The 23,502-nt window shown below is 38.4% G+C and overlaps 1 protein-coding gene across 2 annotated transcripts in view; it reads right to left on the reverse strand.

The window, feature by feature from the left end:
- Positions 1-23,502, reverse strand: part of Dgkk (diacylglycerol kinase kappa) — a 136,002-nt gene that overhangs the window by 81,921 nt on the left and 30,579 nt on the right. For both annotated transcript variants that reach the window (XM_090326065.1, XM_090326064.1), the window contains one exon: positions 359-469. In XM_090326065.1, coding sequence (XP_090182191.1) covers positions 359-469 — 111 coding nt within the window. The remainder of the gene's footprint in view (positions 1-358; positions 470-23,502) is intronic.

Raw genomic sequence — 23,502 nt, forward strand, 5'->3', positions numbered from 1 at the left:
GTAGTACCCTGTGTTCAGAGGGCCTCATACTTGGTTTGATGTTCTGCTATTTTCTTCAAATTAATAATAATAATTTTGAGCATGTGTTTTACAAATGAAGTTCCGGGAGACAATGGGTCATGTATATAAGTTCTTTCTGTTGCGGCCATGTTTCTAAGGAACATCAACAACCATGGAGCCCTACTGAGAGTTTTTATTCCTCATGATTTTCCCTGTGTCAGACAATCATTTGTGCTGTTGTGTTCTAACTTACATCTTAACATTTGCCAATATGCCTTTACCTATTGATTCTCCTAATCCACCCATACATTTCCTGGCATCTATCCACTAACTGAAGTGATAAGATACTATATATTACCGCGGGATGATGTGCAAAGTAGAGCTTCTGTCCTTGAACTAAGAAATATCTAAGTTTCCATCTCTTGAAGGAGGTACAGTTCTTCAGTAGAGGTCCTTCCTTCAGTATTTTCTAAAAGACAAGAATCAAAGCAGTTGATTGTTTAAATCCATTTTCAGGACCATATCAATTCGTTCTCTCACACAGAAATATTAGTTGTCTACCAGACGATATCTGTCACTTAAGTTGGGGGTGAATACGAGGAAGTGAGTTCCATCAGAAAAAGCATTATTTAACCATAGACAGCACACTTAGGATGAAATGAGTTTCAAGTTTCGTAGGATGCATAGCCCAAGAAATAAAAAAAAGGTTTTACTCATAATTGTTGATCCAAGTGTTTTTTCTATTTTTATTGTTGGGATAATGTATAGAAGGGTTAGAATTACATTCTTCACGTAGTAGGTGTATTACTTCTCACACATTGATATCCTTTCTCATGTTTTTGTCACCCACCCCTTTCCCCCACCCCTCCCAATCATCTTGTTTTCCCCCCTTCCCTTTTCTATTTCAAATAAAGAAACAAACTTATATACAATGTACCAGGTAACAAAGTCAGATACAATAACAACATGAGATTAATCACCATAAGGCCAAAAAAAAAGAAAAGAGAAATAACATAGTACATTAAGAACAACAATCACACAAGATAAACCTCTTGATGCAAGTATTTTGTAAAATTTTGCAAAATTTTGTAATTTTCCAATAGTAGCAACTTATGGAAAACTGTTGAATATCTGGGTCTTTTTGTTTTGTTTTTATTGTTTGTTTGCTTATTGTTTTTTACAGTACTTGGGTTTGACTCAGAATCTCATTCTTACTACATAGCCACTTTACCCTTGAGGCCATTCCTACCTCTTTTATTTTCTTTCTTTTTAAATTAAAAAAAATTACTCCTAGCACTTTAATTCAAGGCCTGAGTACTGTCTCTGAGCTTCTTTTTTTTCTACCACTTGAGCCACAGTACCAATGTCTGGGTTTTTCTGCTTATGTGGTACTGAGGAATTCAACCCAGGGCTAGGCAAGCATTCTATCACTAAGCCACATTCACAGCCTCCTACATCTTTGTAATTTAATTAATTAATTAATTAATTTGCTCAAGGCTAGCACTCTAACACTTGAACCACAGCGCCATCTCCACCTTTTTCTGGCTATGTGTTACTGAGGATCAAACCCAGAGTTTCATGTATGCTAGGCCAGCACTGTACCACTAAGCCACATTCCTAGCCCTAATAATAGTTTTTGTTTTTGTTTTCAGATAGGATTTCTTGTTTAGCCCAATATGTATCAGACCATCATCATCCTCCCTATTCCTTCTGTGTTGCTTGCATCCCAGATACACACCACCATGTCTAGCTTATTGCTTGGGGTAAGTTCTCCTAATATTTTGCCTGTGCTGGTCTGGAATGGTGATCCTGACTATCCTTGTCTCTTGAATAGCTGGGATTACAAGCATGAGCCATTCAAAAAAAAAAACACTTGAGCATGCACATTTGTGTGTGGGAGTATGTGAAGGGGGTGGGGGATAGCCCTGCGGCTTGAACTCAGGGCCCAGGCATTGTCCCTGAGCCTTTGTTCTAGCACTCTACCACATAAGCAAGAGCTCCCCTTCCAGCTTTTTGGAGATAGGGATCTCAGGGACATTTTTGCCTGGGCTGGCTTCAAATGGCAACGATCAGATCTGAGACTCTTGGGTAGCTAGGATTTCAGGTGTGAACCACAAGAGCCCAGCTTTTATCTTTTTTGTGTGCCAGTACTGTGACTTCTTCAAGGATAGCATTTTACCACTTGAGCCACAACTCCTCTTTGGATTCTTTGTGAGTAAATGGAGATAAGAGTCTCACAAACTTTCCTGTCTAGCCTGGCTTTGAACTGAAATCCTCAGACATCAGCTTTCTGAATAGTCATGAACCAGGCCTATTCTAGCTCCTGTTTGTTTATTTATTTAAAGCAGCTCTAAGACTCCAGTTTGAATATAGAGAAGCTGAAAATCACTCATTCAATGGGTTTTCTCAATCAATTAAGTATATGCAGGCAAAACAATCTTTACCTACTTAAGACTACTAAATTTAACAAGGACTAGAAAGGAAAGGTGGAAGAAACAACCATAAAAGCAGTCTATCCATGGCGGCTTCTTCTCATCCTCTTCCTCCTCCTCCATCTGCTTTTAACAAGTAACCTTTTCCCTTTTATCACAACCAACAAAGCAGACTGTATTCTCCAATTTCCAAATGTTAAATCTGAAAGCCTGAGCATTTTTCACTACTTCGTTCAAAGACTTGCAATTACAAAATGCTGATGGACTCTGTGCTTTCTCTCCACATGACAAGGAAACCAGAAGTGCTTGGTTAATTAGTATGTACAGGACAGAGTGACTACATCTATCCTCCAACTAAACTTGGTCCTGAAAGACAAGGCCCTAGATAGCTAAGAATTAAAAGGAGTTATATGAAAATTCTTTTCTGAAAAAGGAAGTTCTGTAAACTACAATTCAGTTCATGCTTCACCTAAAGAAATCTTCTCTTTCTAGAGTCCTAATGTTTCATGGTTAGTAAGGAGCCCTATTTTTTTTATCTTTTTTAAAGAAACATTCAAAGTCAGGCGCCAGTAGCTCATGCATTTAACCCTAGCTTCTCAGGAGCCTTAGATCTGAGGATCACAGCTCAAAGTCAGAAAAGTCCAAGAGACTCTTATCTCTAGTTATCTACAAAAAAAGCCAAGAAGTCAAGATGTGGCTTGAGTAATAGAGTGTTAGCCTTGAATAAAAACGTCAAGTGAGAGGATGAGGTCCTGAATTCAATCCCCAGTACCAGAACACACACACAAAATCAAAGAATATAAGACTCTAAGACATAGGCAATTTCAACTTTGTGTACAGCTTTCACACAAAATGTCTGCCAAAAAATTGTAGCAGACTTGCAGAAAAAAGCTAGAGCTGTGGGAAACTGTTTATGTTCAATTATCTTTTATAATCCAATTTCCATAATCCATTTCTCCTAGAATCTCCCACACCTGAACAACAGGTAGTCTCTCTCTGTGATGCTCTCTACAACTCATAATGTAGACATTAAGTGCCAGCAGTCAAATTAAGCATTTCCTTTAGCCCATACATACAAAAGAGCTGCTAAAAATATCTCAACAGGGTCTTTAAAATAGCCCAGTTTTCTATATATAATTAATATCTGCCTGCTGCTTGGGAAAGGGCAAGTACCATTGCTGCCATGACCTTTTCTTATGCCCCTCCCAAATCCTCACAGCTTCTGTGTCTTTTTTTTTTCCTGTGGCTTAGTGGGGTTTTAATATATGAGGCTTCAGGGAAATCTTTACTATTTCATGGCTCTTATGACATAGCCACCCCCACCCAATCAAAAGTAGTCAAGCATTAGGACATGCACTGCTGCTACCTGTCAGAAGCTGGCTGGTTTTACTCGCTCCTGTTGCTCTTGTGAGGGAAGCTGCATCAAGATGGGGGGATGATCACTCCTTATATGAGAACTGGACTTCCACTGTGGGCACAGCGGCAGAGGCCAGCTAGATGTTTGGCTCCTTTGGTCTCCAAACCTAGACTATCTGTTCTCTTTGCTTTGGGGGTGGAGGGGATGGGAAGAAAGTCATTTCTCAACACAAACCTGCCAAAGTTGATTCAGAGCAACAGTGTTTGACTTAGTTAAAATGCAACTCCATGTGCTTTAGACTTTAAGAAAGGCCAGACCCTCTGCTTTACTGAAAGCTTTACATTCCCCAGGGTCAAGGTGACGTGGCAGGAGTCAGACAGACTGGCTCCGGCACTTACTAGCTGTGTGACCTTGGGCAAATCACTTAACCTCTCTGGGCCTCAATTTTCTTGTCTATTGAATGAAGATACCATAAAGAGCACGCCTACCACTGTAATCCTTTGTAACATGAGGATTGTGGAGGTAGGGGCTGGGGTACAGGTCCACTCATACCACTATCAGAATTGCTCCTCCCTGGCTGCCTAAGGGCTGTAGATATAGCATAAAATGATGAGAAACCTAATGTCTGGTTTTCTTAGGATTTTCAGCACTAAAACCAAGAGAACCACAGCAAAATAAGACCTGTTGATTACCTGGAAAGGTGAATCTTCCTACCTGCCAGGACTACAGAGACTATAGTTGTGAATCCTCTTCTGTATTTTTGTGCTGGGAAAGGGCTAGAGGATCATCCGTGTGTCAGCTCTTTATCAGGGAGATGAAAGAAGGTTGAGGATGATGATGTACGTATTGATTTTTCCTTGATATATTGAAACTGTTACCAGTTCCCCTCATATCATTCTAAAATAGTTTATACACACAAATATACCATCCCATGATTAGCCACAAGTAGAACTCAGTCCAGCTGTGTAATACAGGATCCGTTTTTTCTAGGAAAGGGTAAAAAAATCCTCCAAGCCTAATGTTTCAAAATTCTACCAAGCCACAGAAAAAGAGACATAAATAACAGTATCCTGTGTATAATATTTCTTGCTTTCCACGTGTACTATATTATGGAACCCTTACAATATTAGCATGTGCTGAGTAGGCTTCATCTCTCTTTACACACCATTGTATGGCTAATAATGTTCTTTGTTTAAATGGACTCCTCTTAATGGGTAATTATTTCAGATCTCATTCTATTACAGGCAATACTTCATTGACTTTTTGTACATACATGTCATGTTTTTCTCTGGTGTAAGTACATTGATAAGACAAATATCAAGTGCTGATAATAATACAAATAGTTGACTGGGATAATAATTCATAACTTCGGGGAGAGCAAAAATCTTAGAAGCAGGAGGTCTAGTGAAAGGAGCAGTGTGAACTAGAGGCTTAGCCTAGAAGCCTGTGCCTTCTTAAATCTTTCCATGCTTCCCCCTTTCCTTTTTCCAGTACTGGACTTTCCTAGGAAAGGTAAAGGCCACTAATTGCTGGGGAAGGGGGAAGTAAGCAATCTGGGTTTAGCAGCATCCAAAAGGAGAATAGCTTAGCTGAGACTTTTTATGACTTATACACAAATATGAGTATTTGTCCCCCCTCTCAAGTATACAGTATTTATTACAAAGCAAAGAGATACAAATGTTCCAGAGCAGGGTACAGTCACAGAACTTTCTACCCAGGACAAGGTGGGAGCACAGACAGACCCATAGGGGCTCCCAGCCCCCTACACAGGCTGTGTCTGGCCTCCTCCTAGTCCATGTACATTTGAGGAAAACCAGGGCAGCAGGGGTCTGCCCCTAAGAGGTGGTCTGCTGACCTCTTGGGGGGTAAAATTGGGGTCAGAGCTTACATTTTGTTTTCTTGTGAGTGTTTCTAGATGCCTCTGTCCTGTCCTGAGATGGTCTAAGTTATAGAAGAGGAAGAAGTCTGGAAGGCTGGTGGCGTTTGGAAAACCTGGGCTCTGTGCTTGTCTGTGAAGAACCTGGCTCTTCTGCTTTAGGCCCCAAATGAGGCTTCAACAACAGCCTTGCTAGTTTTGGTCACATTAGTGGCTGTGCAGCCCTGAACAAGCCATTTTACTGTTATAAGTTACTTGGCTTGAGAGGACATAAACTGATTTACTTAGTTCCAAATCTGTGCTGTTGCCACAAAATTTCCTTTTAACTTTCTGAGCAAATCTTCACCTTAGTAATGAGTAAATTATTTTAGATCTCCTTACCTCATTAGAGATGTTGAAAACAGGGCCTCAAACCATGCATCCAAGCCAACCTTGGCAGGGAAGTCTATAAAATTCTTATCTTCACTTAATGAGCAAAAAGCCGGAAGTGAGGGTATTGCTTAAGTGGTAAACTGTCAGCTTTAAGGGAAAAAAAAGCTAAGAAGCAGTGAGAGGCCCTAAGTTCAAGCTCCATTATTGGCACAAAAAAAGGAAATAAAAACTAGGGTATTTGAAGTTGATAATTAAATATTTATTGTTGAGTTATACACCTATGCATTTTATAATGATTTCTACAAAAGAAAATGTATTTTATAGAAGATTAGTCCCTATATATCCTTCATTTATTGTAAGGGTGGTGTACAGAGGGATTATAGTTACATAAGTCAAGTAATGAGTACATTTCTTTTTGAACAGTGTCACCGCTCCTTAATTTTCTCTCAGTTTATGCTGACCCCCAGCCCCTGGAGTTGTATAGTTCATTTCCAACATAATGTCTAGTGATTATCACTACTGCATTAGTTCACTGTTTGACAAAGGAAATTTGTTTTTGAGTCATGGAAGAGTCAATGCCTATGAATCAAGAAGTGTAATGAAACAATAATGTAAGTCTAGTAGAAGACCTCTATTACTACAGCAGCAATTTCTTGCCAACTAAGAAAGAAAATTCAATGGTCATGCAAAGTTCCTAAAAAAAAGTTGGATTCTAGTCCTTACCTTAAGTATGATCACTTAAGCAATGATAAAAACTAAATTATTTAGTGCCATCAGCTTGCAATGAGTGACAGCACAATAGCTGCTTCTCACTGCCTTTCCCCACCCTTCCAGTAGCCATTAACTACCAGAGATGAAGGTTCTAACATTCTATTCCATGTTTTCTTTCTCAGGGATTCTCAGATCACTACTTGTTGTTGTTTGTCCATGATGGGACTTGAACTCTGGGCCTGGGTATTGTCCCTGAGCTCTTCAGCTCAAGGCTACCACCATACCCTTTGAGCCACAGTACCACTTCCAGTTTTCTGGTTGTTAATTGGAGATAAGAGTCTCACAGGCTTTAGTACCTGGACTGGCTTTGAACCGAGATCCTCAGGTCTCAGCCTCCTGAGTAATTAGGATTACAGGCTTGAGCCAGCACACCTGGCCTCAGATCACTAGTTCTTTCTTACATCACCAGTAGGCTACCTGTCTTCTCTCTTAACTTCATACTGTATATAAGACCAGTAACTCCTATTTTGACTCTGATGAAGATTCTCATTAGAAGCAGCAATTTTTTTCTTTTTTATTTTTTTATTTAAAGAATTTATTAACATTGATTTTTACATCATATAGCAATTTCTTCTAAAAAGTTTCTTTTCAAAAGAAAAAAAAAGTTTCTCTTCAATCATTCCCCTCCAAAGAAGATAATTACTGCTGGCTTTCAAATGCATGTTATCTTCTCTTGCTTTTCATTTTTTTGCCATGGGACTTGAACTCTAGGCCTGGGCACTGTCTTGAGCCCTTCAGCTCAAGGCTACCACCCTACCCCTTGAGCAACAGTACCACTTCTGGTTTTCTGGTGGTTAACTGGAGATAAGAGTCTCATGGACTTTAGTGTCCAGGCTTGCTTTGAACGCGATCCTCAGATCTCAGCCTCCTGAGTAGCTAGGATTACAGGTGTGAGCCACCATGATTGTCTCACATACATGATACTTGGGTATTCGATCTAATTTAGGGATCACTTCAGTTGATATTTTTAAAAATCGATTGGCTACTGTTGTACCTGGCAGGAAATGCCATAGATAAAGTTTTCAACTAGTTTACTTGAATTTCTTGAAGGCAATGTATTGCAAATGGTTTCACAAATAGGTTAGGGTAAAATCACAGTACTTTGGATAGATATAATTGAACTGTCATAATCCTAAACTTTGCATCTATCAATAGTAGCAATATGATATACCATGCTTAGAAACTATTAAATCTGGAAATTTTAGTCTTTTAAACTTAATACTAAAATGGGAACTATTTAGCTACAACTCAGTCAAACAGTGAAACTGAAGAATCAAATTTTGTGCATTCTGTGCTCTAGTCTTGCCAATCATGGCTATAAATGTTTCTCAGATTGTGAAGGTATTGAGTTGATATGCTTAACCAAATATACTTAGGAAGTAAATATTTGCTCCTCAATTAGTTAAATTGCCTTATTTCCAAATTAGTCCCATGCAGTCATCAGTCTGAAGGCCCATGTAGAATCTAAGAGAATATTCACTAACAACTTCTCTGGGGATAAAGCTGTTAGATAATAGAGGATGTCAGGGTTTGGCCTTAATTTTTTTTTCTTAGTCTAATGAAGAAACATTGACAAAGATCTTTAAAACAGGAGACAACAACTGATGCCAAATCAGTTGATTCTGCTTGCTTCTTATAGCAATTCTGGTCTGGGAAGATGAAATCCACAAATTCACTACTGGTTGAATCTGAAAGATTAGAAAGAGGTGTGTGTGTGTGTGTCTGTGTGTGTGTGTGTCTGTGTGTGTGTGTGTGTGTGTCTGTGTGCCTCTGTGTGTGTGTGTGTGTGTGTGCAGGTAAGAATATGAATAAGTTATCAGGTAATGACAACTCAGGGGTGAATTGGCTCAGGGCTAGATTGAGGAAAGATTCAAGCCAATTCTAGAAGTTGTGGTGAGCCTTTATGGCTTTGAGAAAGGGATGGTTCCTGGATAGGCACTATTGCATGGAGTCAGACGCAGATGAAGAAAGGGAAGGAAGAGTTGTAATTGCAGGAGATACTAAAATCTGTCGTAGAATAAACTATCGTGGATCTTGGTTCCAGAGACATGATTAATAAGGTAGCAAAGCTGGAAACTCGTGCCAACTGGCAAAAGGAGGCCTCCAGGTACAAGCTTCCCAGAATAATAATAATAATAATAATAATAATAATAACAATGAATTTCCAACTCTTGGTGAATCCTTTACTATGTGGGAAGATCCTAACAACACTAAAATGTAGTTATCATGATAATCCTCACTTTGTGTTTGGAAATTTTTTTTTCTTTTTTTATTGTAATTAATAAAAGGGTTACATAATATTTGCCAGATAGAAGGTGCATTAATTCACATATATTGATACCCTTTCACATGTCTTGGTCCCCATTACCCTCCCCTCCACCCCGCCCCCGTCTTGGTTTTCCCCCCTTCCCTATCCAATTTCAAATAATCAAATACAAATAAATCCAATATATCAGATAACAAAGTGAGATACTGTAACAATATGAGATAACCAAGGGACAGCAAAAGAGATGAGAGATAACATAGTACATTAAGGACAACAATCATTCATTGTATGGCTTTTTTTTTCATTGTATGGCTTTTGTTTCAATATCCTGGAGGTCTTTTCAATTAGCTTCATACTATATGGCCTTATGTATCAAGGTTTTGCTCTATTGCAGATCTCTGCTAGTAGAGCCCAAGGTTTCTACTGATTATGACAAATGAGGGGAACCATTGAGCCTAATTTCCTTTGAGTCTGGCTTACTTCACTTAATATGATTTTTGGAATTTTTTTTTACCAGTCCTAGGGCTTGACCTCAGGGCATGAGCACTGTCCTTGGGCTTTCTCAAAGCTAGAGCTTTACCACTTGAGCCACGGCACCACCTCCAGCTTTTTCTATGTATATATGGTACTGAGGAATCGAAGACCAGTGTTCATGAATGCTAGGCAAGCACTCTACCACAAGGCCAAACTACTGGCCCTGAAAAAAAATTTAAAATTATCTTGCAGAGATTAATTTCTCCAAGTAGAAGAGCTGAAATCCTCTTGGGCTTCACAGGACACAAATGACTTATTTCCTCAGGATGAAAAAGTAAGGTTTAAGTCACTGTTATTCTCGCAAGTTATACCCTTTTCTAAGTCAATGTTGGTCATATTTTGCTTCTTTTTTTAATAGTGAATACTACAGTAATTGAGATAATCATTATTTAATTTACATAGCACTTACCGAACTAAAATGAGCTCGAAGGTTCTCATTTGACTCCGAAGACACCTTTAAGTGATACACAGGTAGGCAATGCTAATGGCTCTTATTTCAGGTAAAAACACCATTATTTGGAAAGTGAGGTGAATGAGTTTCACATGATCACTTTGTGTTAAACTAGTTCTCACTTTTTCACTTCTGGTGCAAGACTCTTCATAGCATCGCTACATTTTATATTATGCAGATTATATTTTAATCAGCAGTTTATATTCTACTTTTTTTGCCATCCTGCAGTATAACTCTCTGCCATCCCTGTTGGCAAACAAGTATAACACAATCAAGTGGACTTTTGATAAGCATCCTTGGTTGGTGAGGTTATCACCATGCTGGGCCAAAAGGAAAATCTTCTCTGATCTAGATGAGTCCTAATAATAATAACAGTAAGAAGAATAAATCATTCTGGCCATGAAACTTCTGCATAAAAGCATACCACAAAGATCTTAGTAAAAAAAACACCTAGCTCTGTATTGAAAATATCCTTGGTTTTCCCTTGGTCTCATGTTTTTATAGCAAGTCTTCAGTTGAAATAAGTACTAAGTAGAATGAACACTTAGCTCTGTATCAATGATTAGAGGAAGAGAGAAATCTTTAAGAAAGTAAGCCAAACTCAAAAGAACACAGGCTCTTTTGATCAATCTCATATTGTTACAGTATCTGCCTTTGTTACCTGGCATATTCTATATATGTTTATTTGTTTATATGAAACAGGAAAGTGAAGGGGGAAATCAAGATGTATCAATGTGTGAGACGTAATGCATCTACTATCTGGCGAATATAACTGTAACCTCTCAATACATTACAATAAAAAAAAACAATATTTTATGTTGGGGAAAAAAAGAACACAGGCTCAATGATTTCCCTCATTTGTAATAATCAGTAGAAACCTTGGACTCTCCTAGCAGAGGATTACAATAGCTCAAAATATTGATACACAAGGCCATATAGGATGACGCTAAATGAAAGGACCTCCAGGATATGGAAACAAGAGACATATAATGTATGATTGTTGTTCTTAAAGTACTATGTTATCTCATCTTTTTTGTTGTCCCTTGGTTATCGCATATTGTTACAGTATCTTATCTTGTTATCTGGTATATTGTATATATGTTTATTTGGTTATTTAAAATAGGATAGGGAAGGGGGAAACACAAGATGAGGGGCAGGGGAGGGGGGAGGGAAATGGGGACCAAAACATGAGAAATAATGTACTCTTTATTCTATGAATATAATGTAACCCTTCTATTAATTACAATAAAAAAATTTTAAAAATACCTGCTAGTGGCTCACACCTGTAATCTTGGCTACACAAAAGGCTGAAATCTGCGGATCAAAGTTTGAAGCCAGCACGGACAGAAAAGCCTGTGAAACACTGATCGCTAATAAATAACTCAAAAAAAGCCAGAAGTGGCACTGTGGCTCAAATGGTATAGCACTAGCCTTGATCACAAAGAGGCTCAGACACAGCATCTAGGCCCTGAGTTGAAGCCCCAGGACAGGCAAAAACAAAACAAAACAACAAAACAATTGAGAGCTCCGCTCTTGTAGTCGTCTTCCTCTCCTAGGGATTACTTCCTACAGCTATTAAAATGTCTTCCTTCCCCTGCTATCCTTGCATGGTTTGGGGCCTTTATGTACTTTCTTCTTCAAATACCATACAGATCTACATCTCCCTGCTGACAAACATCTGGCAAAATCATACCTTCTACTCTGCTCTAGCAGGTTATATTTAAAGGATTAAGACTTCTCAACTCCTAAATGGCCACTACTTACATTAATTAAATTCTAACACCCACCAGCCAGCCCTTACAGGAAGGCTGACAGTTGCTGTGAGGAATTTGTGCTGATGGACTCTTGTTAGCCTATGCAAAAAGGATGGTGAGAAAAATGCAAATTGACTAAAGAAGGAAAAGGGAAAAGAAAGAAAGAGATCAGTGGTGTTATAATTCAATCTTGCAGGCCGGAAAGGGGAAGATGAGGAATAAAAGGAAATAAGAATATTAAATTGGCGAGCTAGGCAAACACTCACAGTCTTATAGATGTCAAGAGATGCTCACATCCCCGCCAATGATGCATAGGATTCCCACAGATCCTGGAACAATCTCTGAACTACCATGTTGTAGTCTCTCAGATTATATACCCTAATCAGTGTGTGCAGTTCCTGGTTCATAGTAGCTAAGGAGAAGGCGGCAGTGACTAAAATGGGAAGAGAATCCTTATCAGCCGCAATCTGAGGAACAGCTAGTCTTGAATTGCACACACAAAAAAATAAACATAGGCAAATTTGTCCTGGGGGATGGGAAGGGAAAAGGGAGAAGGAATTGTCCTTTAATTGGAAACAGGTCCTTACACACAGGGAAGGATCAGGAGGGAATCCAATTTGAAGCAAACTCACTAATGGAAAACGGAAGCATAGAGTTATCCTCTATTGTCCCTTTCTGTCTCCATATCCCAATTATTAAAATAATATTCTCATCAGAATAGCATGTGATAACCACACCTTTTCTGAAACATCCTGCTAGGATTGTATATAGATTAGTGCTAATACAACAATATTGTAAAGAAGGAGAACGTATCTCCTTTCTCTGATAAATCATGGAAGTTTAGAATGATGAACCCAGGTTCTCAAAAATCATTTATAGTTTCAAAGAGCCATGAGTTTATACTTGTCTGTCTGATTCCAAATCCTGGACTGATTTTGATTTATTACACCCTATATGCTATATAAACTGCCTCTGTTTCTTGGAAATAAAGGTTAATTTTAGGTGAGAGCAAGGATGGATAGTTCCAATAACCTTAAGATATGAATACAAACCCATTTGTAAGTTTTAAAGCAGCATTTCTATACAAGTACCATATTGACAGCAATAAGGCACCTGGGAGATATGAAGGCCCAATGGACTCTGGATTCCACGGAGTTTGGCCCTCAGTAGTAAGATGCATAAAAACAAGTCACATCACTTCCCAAACTGCTATCTTCTTGTAAGGAATTATGGATAAAGTGTGAAATTTGGCATTTAAATCATCAATGGAAGCCAAGATATAAGAGAGAAAATTCTAATAATGTCACTGAAGTCTGTTGACATAAAGTAGCTTTATTCTGAGTTTTAGAGTGCGTGGATAGATCTGGAGCTTAGAAATAGAATTTTTAAGCAAAGAAGGTTTAGAAGACAAACTTCAGCAGAAAATTCTCTTAGTAAATCAAAATATGTATCATAGCTGTGAATGGGAGAAAGTCATACTTAGAGAGGACAAGGAGAGAAGGTGTTCTCAAATGTTTGAGGATCCAGCTCTTATCAATTAATACCTAAAACCTAGTGTTCTTGCAAGAAACATGCATATTATTTTTTTGCCACTCCTGGGGCTTGAACTCAGGGCCTGGCACTGTCCTTGAGCTTTCTCAAGGCTAGCACTATACCACTTGAGCTACAGCACGACTTCCAGCCTTTTTCTGAGTAGGTTGGTGGAGATGAGTCTCACATGCACCATTTCCAGCTTTTTCTATGTATGTAGTACCAAGAAATGGAACTCAGGAATTCATGCACGCTAGGCAAGCACTCTACCACTGGGCCACACTCCTAGCCCTCCTACAACTTATATTTAGGCAAAATCCAATTTAATAAGATAAAAAGGAATGCAGTGTGTTTGGACTCAAGTAAAACAGGACTTGAAAATCAGCTCAATTACTTACAGTACTAATTGTAATTATTGTAGTTGGAAAAGTCATTTTGTATACAGACCTTAGAATGTTTTTATCTGAAGAAAAATATATACCATGATATTCCACACTAATGAGGACCAAGTTAAGCACTGGAAGTACATAGTATGAAGTAAAAATGTAATACATATTTCATATTCCTTTCTGTAGATACACAAATCATACTTTGGACCAGTAAATTTGAACGCAAGGCTTCTCAAATGTGGTATTTTAAACAAGATTTGGGAGCTTCATTTGAAATCAATGTTTTACCCCAAATTTGGGAGCATAATTTACATACAATAGTCCAAACTCCAGGGGGTCTTTGCTAATAGAGATCTGAGTGTTTTTATTCTTTGTGTATTGTCCATAAAAGTGAGTATTCTTTTCTTCCCACTAGTAATAGAAAGGATCAGCAGGAAAGAAAACAAACCCAATAAACAGAAAATCAAATCTAAGTCTGTGGAGGGAATTTGTGACCATGTCCCTAAAAAGGCCCTCATTGTGCTGGGATATATGACTTCCTGAGAAAAGGCGGAACCTAGAGCAACAGAAGGTCTTCTGTCATAGGTATGAAGATTAAAGGTAAGCTCAAAAATAATATTCTATTTAAGCCTGGAATAGAAACTAGTGTTAGAACAAGTGGTGATTAGCACAGTTAGTGAGTTTGTCACTCAGAAGTCTATGACTATGTACATAATGGCTTTGGACTCATACTAAAACAAAATATTTTTCTTCTTTGTCATTCACATGCTTTGGGATCTTCAGGGAAGTCAAAATGAATGTACAATGGACTGGGAGTTTGGCCTAGTGGTAGAGTGCTTGCCTAGCATGCACGAAGACCCAGGTTTGATTCCTTGGTACCATATACATGGGAAAAAATTAGCTGGAAGTGATGCTGAGGCTCAAGTGGTAGAGTATTAGCCTTGAGAAAGTCCAGGGACAGTGCTCAGGCCCTGAGCTCAAGCCCAGGACTGACAAAATAAATGAATGTACATTTCTGTCATGAAAGCTGGCTATTGCATCTTATTTTATCTCTCTACTTTTGAAAAGCTTAAAAGGGTTGGAGTGGACTACATGATCAAATAGGTATATTGGTCAACTAGGTACTTAAGCCATCTCCTCAAGTAGCTGGTCTTTTCTTTTTTGCTTTGGTAATTCTTTTTTATTGTTATTAATAGAAGGGTTACAGTTATATTTGCCAGATAGAAGGTGCATTAGTTAACAATCATTGCTACTCCTTCTCATGTTTTTGTTCCCATTTCCCTCCCCCACCCCCTCCACTCACCTTGTTTTCTCCCTTCCCTTTCCTATTTCAAATAACCAAATAATCATATATACAATATACCAGATAACAAAGTAAGATGCTGTAACAATATGAGAATAACCAAGGGACAACAAAAAAAGACGAGAAGTAACAGTACATTAAGAATAACAATCGCACATTATACGGCTCTTGTTTCCATATCCTAGAGGTCCTTTCATTTTGCATCATCCTATATGGCCTTGTGTATCTAGGTTTTGAGCTATTCTCTGCTAGGAGAGTTCAAGGTTTGTACTATTCATTATAAATGAGGGAAACCATTGAAACCATTGAGCCTATGTTCTTTTGGGTCTGGCTTACTTTCTTAAAGATTTCTCTCTTCCTCTAATGATTGATACGAAGCTAAGTATTCATTCTACTTATTTCTTATTTCAACTGAAGACTTGCTATAAAAACATGAGACCAATGGAAAATCAAGTGTATTTTCAATGCAGAGCTAGTAGGCAGACATAGCTCAGGCAGATAAATTCTCATTATTACAGAGAAATCAGATATAAAGAAACTCTCTTTCTTTCTTTCTTTCTTTCTTTCTTTCTTTCTTTCTTTCTTTTTTTCTTTCTTTCTTTCTTTCTTTTTTGGGTCACTCATGGGGCTTGAACCCTGGGCCTGGCCACTGTTCCTAAGCTCCTCAGCTCAAGGCTATTGCCCTACCCTTTTAGCTACAGCACCACTTCCAGTTTTCTGGTGGTTAATTGAAGAGTCTCACAGACTTTAGTGCCCTGGCTGGCTTTGAACTGCAATCCTCAGATCACAGCCTCCTGAATAGCTAGGATTATAGGCATGAGCCACCACACCCAGCGGAACTCTTTCTTATAATCTCAATGGTTTTTCCAAATGAGAAAAAATTTCATCCTGGTGTTTCCAAGTTGATGCTGGCTTTTTAAATTTTTGTTCAGGTCTTTCCTACCTGGCAACATGGCCAGAATCTTTTCCATGTTCATCATGACTCAAAGAACTATATTTACTCTGAAGTTGCATCTTGAATAATAAAAATCCCAAGGGAAATGTAAACTGAAACTGTTATAAACCTCAAGTAAGTATGAAAGGGGGACAGTCGCATTCTGACCTCAGAACGTGTGAAGTACATAAAGATACTATCTTCTCATTAAAGGACCCTGAAGTACCTTGGGATCCCTTAGGTCTATTTCAGTTACTTAATTGAGTCCCACATGTACGTGTCATCCAAACAGTGTGTTCTGAACTAAGAGGGTGTGCTGATTGAGGGCTTTAAACTAGGATACTTGAATGAGAGATGATTCTGTAGGGAGTAGATAGTATCATCCAAGGCAGAAGCTGTAGAGGGAAAATTGCCAGTGAAGAGATATCAGGAAAGCAAAATTCAATGTGTATGGAAAATGAGTGTCAAAATTCAATGTGTATGGAAAATGAGTGTCAAGCACACAGTTGCCAAGAAGCTTAAAATGTTTTATACACTCTTCTTGGTTTATCCTCTCCACATCCTACGAAGGCAATTGAAGAAATAGGTTATCACTTTTATTATAACTCATTTCCTCAATAGATGTACTTAGAGTGCTTTTTCTTCCCCAAATTTAAAGTGTGGTAAAATGTCATATTTTCTAAATAACATCTATTTCAAAGTAAGTGAGATGTGTTATACGGAAAGTTCATTTCGTGTTAGCACCTTATCACTATATATGTATGTATATGTGTGCATCTGTGTGTGTGTGTGTGTGTGTGTGTGTGTTTATGAAACTAGATTTTTTTGCCGGTCCTGGGCTTGAGCTCAGGGCCTGAGCACTGTCCTTGGACTTTCTCAAGGCTAGAGCTCTACCACTTGAGCCTCAGCACAACTTCCGGCTTTTTTCTATGTATGTAGTACCGAGGAATCAAACCTGGGTCTTCGTGCATGCTAGGCAAGCACTCTACCACTAGGCCAAACTCCCAGCCCCTATGAAACTAGATTTTTAAAGCTGAAGTTCCAAACTCCAGGAGGTCTATCTATCAGGTGTGGCTACTTGTTCCCTACACCAAAGGAAGAGATGATGGTGGTGAAGGGCTGAGAAAGAAAGTGCATTAGGTAGCAAGGGCAGCCGCAGAAAGGCAAGCAATTCAACCCATGTTCAACTACCTTTGGGGTACAGATATGAACTATAAGTTTAAATAAAAAAAAGAGCTTTGCAGAGGCAAAGGGAGAGAGATATGCATGAACAGTCCCAATCACACACTTATGTTGTTGTGGTGGTTAGAGGTGGTCGTGGCAAGTGGTTTGACAATCCATTATCTCAGAATTAGTGAGTGTCACTGTCACTGGTACCTGGCAAGTGATCTGGTCTCCAGTCTGCTCATGCCTCGGTGCCAAGGTGGCTGTAAAGTGACATAGTGCAAAGAATGTAGGTATAAAATGGAGGCAAGAATGCCTAGCTTTTATCTTGCTTTGAGTTAATTTGTGAGCCTAAGTAAGGAGTTAGTGCTTTTGAGCAAAATAGCTTTTAAGCACACATGCACACATGCGTGCACACACACACACACACACACACACACAAATGTTTTAGTAAATTAGTATTAATAAATAAAAATGATTCCATTTTCTGAGGAAAATGCTTTCAGGTTTTGATTGATAGAATTTACCAAAGGATTTTAAGAAATTCCATTGCTGAAAGTCCTTTTTCCTTTCCTTAGTTCTATATTCTAATCAAACTACAGCTCCCAATGATGTTTTTGGAATCAGAATGTTCATTTACCAAAAGTAAATGTCACAAGACTATTTCTTCATAAATAAACTATAACTATGGAGAGCAAGTAAAAGCTAAGAAATATGTAAAATGCTCATTTTTATCAAGCTTCAACAGATGTTCTGCTTAAGTTGAGTACATGAAATCTAAGATATAATTGTATTTTCTGAATGGAATATGTTATCAAGCAGCTCACATAACCATATTAAAGGGCAAGTATAAAACATTCTAAAAGTCAAATACAAATATACTTTCATTAGTTCTACCCCAATTGAGAACTGATTATTATAAAATCTTAACCAAACAACCTCAAGATTGTCCATTCAGCAACTCCTTTGTGCAACTATTTAAAGAGAATAAAAGATTTAGTAAATATTTTATTATTAAATGAAATATTCAGTTTAACAGATTGGAAATCTTTGGGTTTATCCAAGTCTAGGTAGCTATCCTCTTTACAAAGAAAAACTGGCTCTGCTTCAGGACATGTGATCAGCAAGACAAGTGTAAAGTAGCTCTTTTTGAATTCTTTTTGAAGCATTAGCCAGGTGCTAGTGGTTTATGTCTGTAATCCTAGCTACTCAGGATACTGAGATCATGAGGGCTGAGATTTGAAGTTAGTTCAGGAAGAAAAGGCTCTACGTGCAATTAAGTAACTAAAAGCTGGACTGGAGGCATGGCTCCAGTGATAAAGCACCAATTGTGAAAACTAAGCTGAATGAGATGAGGCCCTGACTCTAATTTATCCCTAATTAACCATCAAAAAAGTCAGAAGTAGAGCTGTGCCTCAACTGTTAGAGTGGCAGTCTGGGATAAATGCGAAGGGACAGATCCAAGACCCAGTATTCAAGCCTCTTTACACACACACACACACACACACACACACACACACACACACACACACACACACCCTTAACAACCCAGAGGAAAGAAATTTACAGAGATTCTCCAGGCACCTTTCTCTTAATTTCCCCAGCATTCACATCTCACATATAAGGATGACATAAAAGAGCAAGATATTGATATTGGTATAAAGCTTATTTAGATTTTACAGTTATCTTTGCACTTTGTGTCTGTGTTTAGTATGTACATATGTCTGTATATATTTCAATGCAATTTTACTACATGTATAGCTTTTGATGACCATTATATAAAGATATTGCCTGTATTACCACAAGGTTTACTAATGTTGTTCCCTTATAGTCATACCTACTCCTTCTGACCCTTGGCAATCACAAATCTGTTCCCCATCTCTATAATTCTTTGTTTCACAATTGTTACATAAATGGGATCATTTGATATATGTCCTTTTGAGACTGATGTTTTACACTTAGCATAATTTCCTGAAGATTCATTAAAGGTTTGGTTTTGGTTTTTGTTTTTTGCCAGTCCTGGAGCTTGAACTCAGCGTCTGAGCATTAATCTACCACTTGAGCCACAGTACCATTTCCAGCTTTTTCAATGTATGTGGTACCAAGAAATCAAACCCTGGCCTTCGTGCATGTTAGGCAAGCACTCTACCACTAGGCCAATCTCCCTGACGTCATCAAAGTTTTTTGTGTTGCTCAAAAACTTCTATAGTTCAGATGTGCCATGGTTTATTTAAACATTTTACAATGAAGGTGATTTGAGTTGCTTTCTACTGTATGTTTATGAATGAAGCTGCTCTGAATATTTGCACATTCTGTATGAAAATGAATTCTTATTTTTCAGGAATGCATGCCTAAGGGTAAATTTTCTGCATCATATGGTAAGTCCGTTTTAAATTTTAACTATTTTCCTTAGTGGTTACAATTCTATATATCCACAGAAATACATGAATAATACATTTCTCTATATACTTTCCAGCATTTATTGCTCTCATTTTAAAAAAATTTAACCATTCTAAAAAGTATGTTTTAATATCTTATTGTAATCTTAATGTTCATTGCCTTAATTCTTTTGTTGCTGGTGGTGGTGGTCATGGGACTTGAACTCAGAGCCTGTACACTGTCTCTGAGCCTTTTTGCTCAAGGCTAGCACTCTAACACTTTGAGCCACAGCTCCACTCCCCCCTTTTGGTAATTAATTGGAGATAAGAGTCTCATGAACTTTCCTACCTGGACTGGCTTTGAAACTGTATCCTCAGATTTCAGCCTCCTCAATAGCCAGTTGCCTTAATTCTTTTTTTTTTTTGCCAGTCCTGGAGCTTGAACTCAGGGTGTGAGCACTCTCCTTAGGCTTTCTCAAGGCTCTACCACTTGAGCCACAGAGCCACTCCCGGCTTTTTCTATGTATGTGATGCCGAGGAGTTGAAGTTGGGTCTTCATGCATGCTAGGCAAACACTCTACCACTAGGCCAAACTTCTGGCACCAGATGCCTTAAATCCTTTTATTTTTTACAAGAAAAAACTTTATTGGAGTGTAATTTACGTAGGCAAAATTTAAATACATAGGTTGGTGTACTGTTATGGGGTCAGGGGAAGGGGATTCCACATCCCTCCAGGTGGGGATTCCACGTCCCACCAGAGTCCACCACACAGAGACAGTCTCATATAAAAAAAGTGAATTTATTGGGGAAGTAGATGGGGAACTGACCAGCCAGGGGAAATACATGGTGAACTGACCAGCCAGGGACACAGTGCAGACTTGGGAGCTGACACTGTGACCCCGAGCAGCCCTCATGCTGGGTTTTTAAGGGCAAAACCCATGCGGCCGAACCTGGCCACACAGGTGGCCAATGGGATAGTTACATACACAGAGGGACCACCAGCTCCAGCCACATGCAGGTAGCCAATAGGGTTACAGCCAAGTGTTTGAATTTACCTATCACCTTAGTTGGACTTGGCTCGCAAATTGGAAAGGTCTCCATACAAAGCAGGCCCACCCCCACCCAAGCGGATATCCCTCCTCATGGGGGTGGGGAGAAGGTCAAGGTTGCCCCTCCCTAGAAGGGCAAAGGTGGCTGAGCTGTACTGTTGTCCACCTTCTACAATGAGGCGGGGCACTCTTAGGCATTAGGGATGGCGCCAGTCCCTGCTCCCCTTAACACTCCCTGTTCCCCTTAACACTCCCTGCTTCCCTTAACATGTATATCTATACAAACACCATCCCAATTTTAACAATTATTTCATCATCCCTTGCCTTTGTTTTTAATCATCTCCCATACTCTGCTGTGGACAAATGTTTTACAGAATCTTGAGACATGGTTATTGACAGCCTAAGTCCTAATCCATTTCAGAAGAGGAAAGTTTTTCTGAAATTTATATGTACTAAACACTTTGAACAACACAGTGAGGACATTTTAAAATTTCTTCTAGTCTTTTGAGTAGTAATAAAATCTATAGTAAATGCAGACCTTTAAGAAATTATACAAAACTGTATGAGAATTTTTTCTACTGTTTTTTAAAGATTTTATTAACATTGATTTTTATATCATATTTCAAATGTCACATTTAACAAACAAGTATTCAAGAGGGGATTCTCTATATACAATCACTGGCACATAGATTTTAGAACATAATTAAAATTAAGCTGAGGGTTTGTATGTCATAGATACATATCAATCTATATAATATAACATTATGCCTATAGAGTATATATCCCATGAACCTTAATTCTTAATACTAAACATCTTGTATGGTGATTTTTTTTTGGCATCTGTATAACTCTTGGATGAAATGTCTATGTGTTTCCACAGAGCATCCTTGCTAAGCAGGGGCTTTACCACTTTAGCCATCCTCCCAGCCCTTTTTGCTTTAGCTATTTTCTTTTTTGCCAGTCTTGGGCTTGAGTTCAAGGCCTGAGCACTGTCCTTGAGTTTTCTCACGGCTGGAGCTCTACCACTTGAGCCTCAACACCACTTCTGGCTTTTTTCTATGTATATGGTACCGAGGAATCAAACCCATGTCTTTGTGCAGGCTAAGCAAGCACTCTACCACTAGGCCAAACTCCCAGTCCTGCTTTAGCTATTAAAAAAATAGGGTCTCATGCCTCTTCCCAATTCTCCTACCTACGCTTCTTGAGTAGATGGGATTATAGGCACATGACATTATGCATCATGAGCTTTTGCTTCTTAAGATTTTTATGCTAGTCCTGGGGGTTGAACTCAGGGCTTAGGTGCTCTCCCTGAGCTTTATTTTTTTTGGCTGATCCTCTGCCACTTGAGCCACAGATCCACTTGTGGCTTTAGGTGGGTTAAATGAAGATAGGAGTTTCATAGTCTTTGCTGCCTAGAGTGGCTTCAAACTGTAATCCTCAGATCTTTAGTCACCTAAATAGCTAGGCATAAGTCACTAGTGCCAGCAAGCTTTTGCTCTTTAAATGGTTTTACTCCTTTCTTATTAAAAAAGTTATGAATATATACTAATAATACATATTAATGAGGTTAAGTGTGGTATTTACATACACACATACTATGTACATGAATCAAACACAGCCTCACTTTATCTGCTCATTCAATCCATTTTCCTTTTTCCAACCTTGAATAAGTCTAATAATCATGATTCAAATTTTAGGTCATCAGAATTTCATGAGTTTTAGACTTCCTCAGATTCTAGGTAAAACTCCTTTTTTATGTTTTTTGTGTTTTGCTTTTTTTGTTTGTTGGTTTGTTTTGACAGTCATGGGGCTTGAATTCTGAGTTCTGTCTCTGAGCTCTTCAGCTCAATGATAATACTCTACCACTTTAAGCCACAGCACCACTTCTGGTTTTTTTTCTGGTGGTTAATTGGATATAAGACTCTCACAGACTTTCATGAATTCCTGTGCTGGCTTTGAACCATGATCCTCAGATCTCAGCTTCCTGAGTTGCTAGGATTACAGGCATGAGTCACCAGTGTCCAGATTTAGACAAAGGTCCTTTTTTGGATATGTGTTTTAAACATATTTTGTCTCTCAGCTTGTAATTTATGTTTTTATCCTGCTAACAAGATCTTGCTACCCCCAAAAGTTTTAAATTTATCAAATTTTTTTTATTTTCTACATCACGCCTTTAGTAGCATCTTATTATATACTGGCTATCCCTTTAGAGAAATATTTCCTATAAGTTTTTTCTGCTGTTTTTCAAGGCTTTTGAGACTTTATGTGTATGTGCACACACACACACACACACACACACACACACACACACACACACACACACATATGCTGCGATGTATATGTATATGAACACAGGCATTGAGTAGCCTAACTGAAAAAAGTAGAGCTTATTGCTTGTACATAATTACTAATACATGTATACAATGCACATATAAAATCCATAAAACCATACTCATAGAGTTACAATTCCTCTTCAAAATACGCTGCCCTCTAATAGATGAAAGAAATAAGGAAGCTTATCACACACACACACACACACACACACACACACACACACAAACACTGTAACATAAATTTGTGATATCTTACCTTGAAAAATATGTGGCCATACAGAAACAAAACAAAACAAAAGAATCTAAAACCAAAGATCCTTTTACTTCTCTTAGAAATAATATATACTTTTAGAGCAGTTGAGCCCTGAGACTGATGTATAACAAACTATCAAGACACCTATATGAATCAAAATTCAGTAAAGTAGAACTCACAGCAAAACACTTGTTTTAGATGTTTTGTACAAAACCAATGAGATTCAACAACCACGGTGTACTTGTCACTAACAGCCTTTTTTTGTGGGTCATGGGACTTGAACTCAGCCTGGGTGCTGTCCCTGAGCTCTTCAGCTCAAGGCTACCACCCTATCCTTGAGCCAAGTCCTACTTCCC

This window comes from Megascapheus bottae, chromosome X (assembly GCF_031878675.1).
Source record: "Megascapheus bottae isolate mThoBot1 chromosome X, mThoBot2.hap1, whole genome shotgun sequence".
NCBI classification, from domain to species: domain Eukaryota; kingdom Metazoa; phylum Chordata; class Mammalia; order Rodentia; family Geomyidae; genus Megascapheus; species Megascapheus bottae.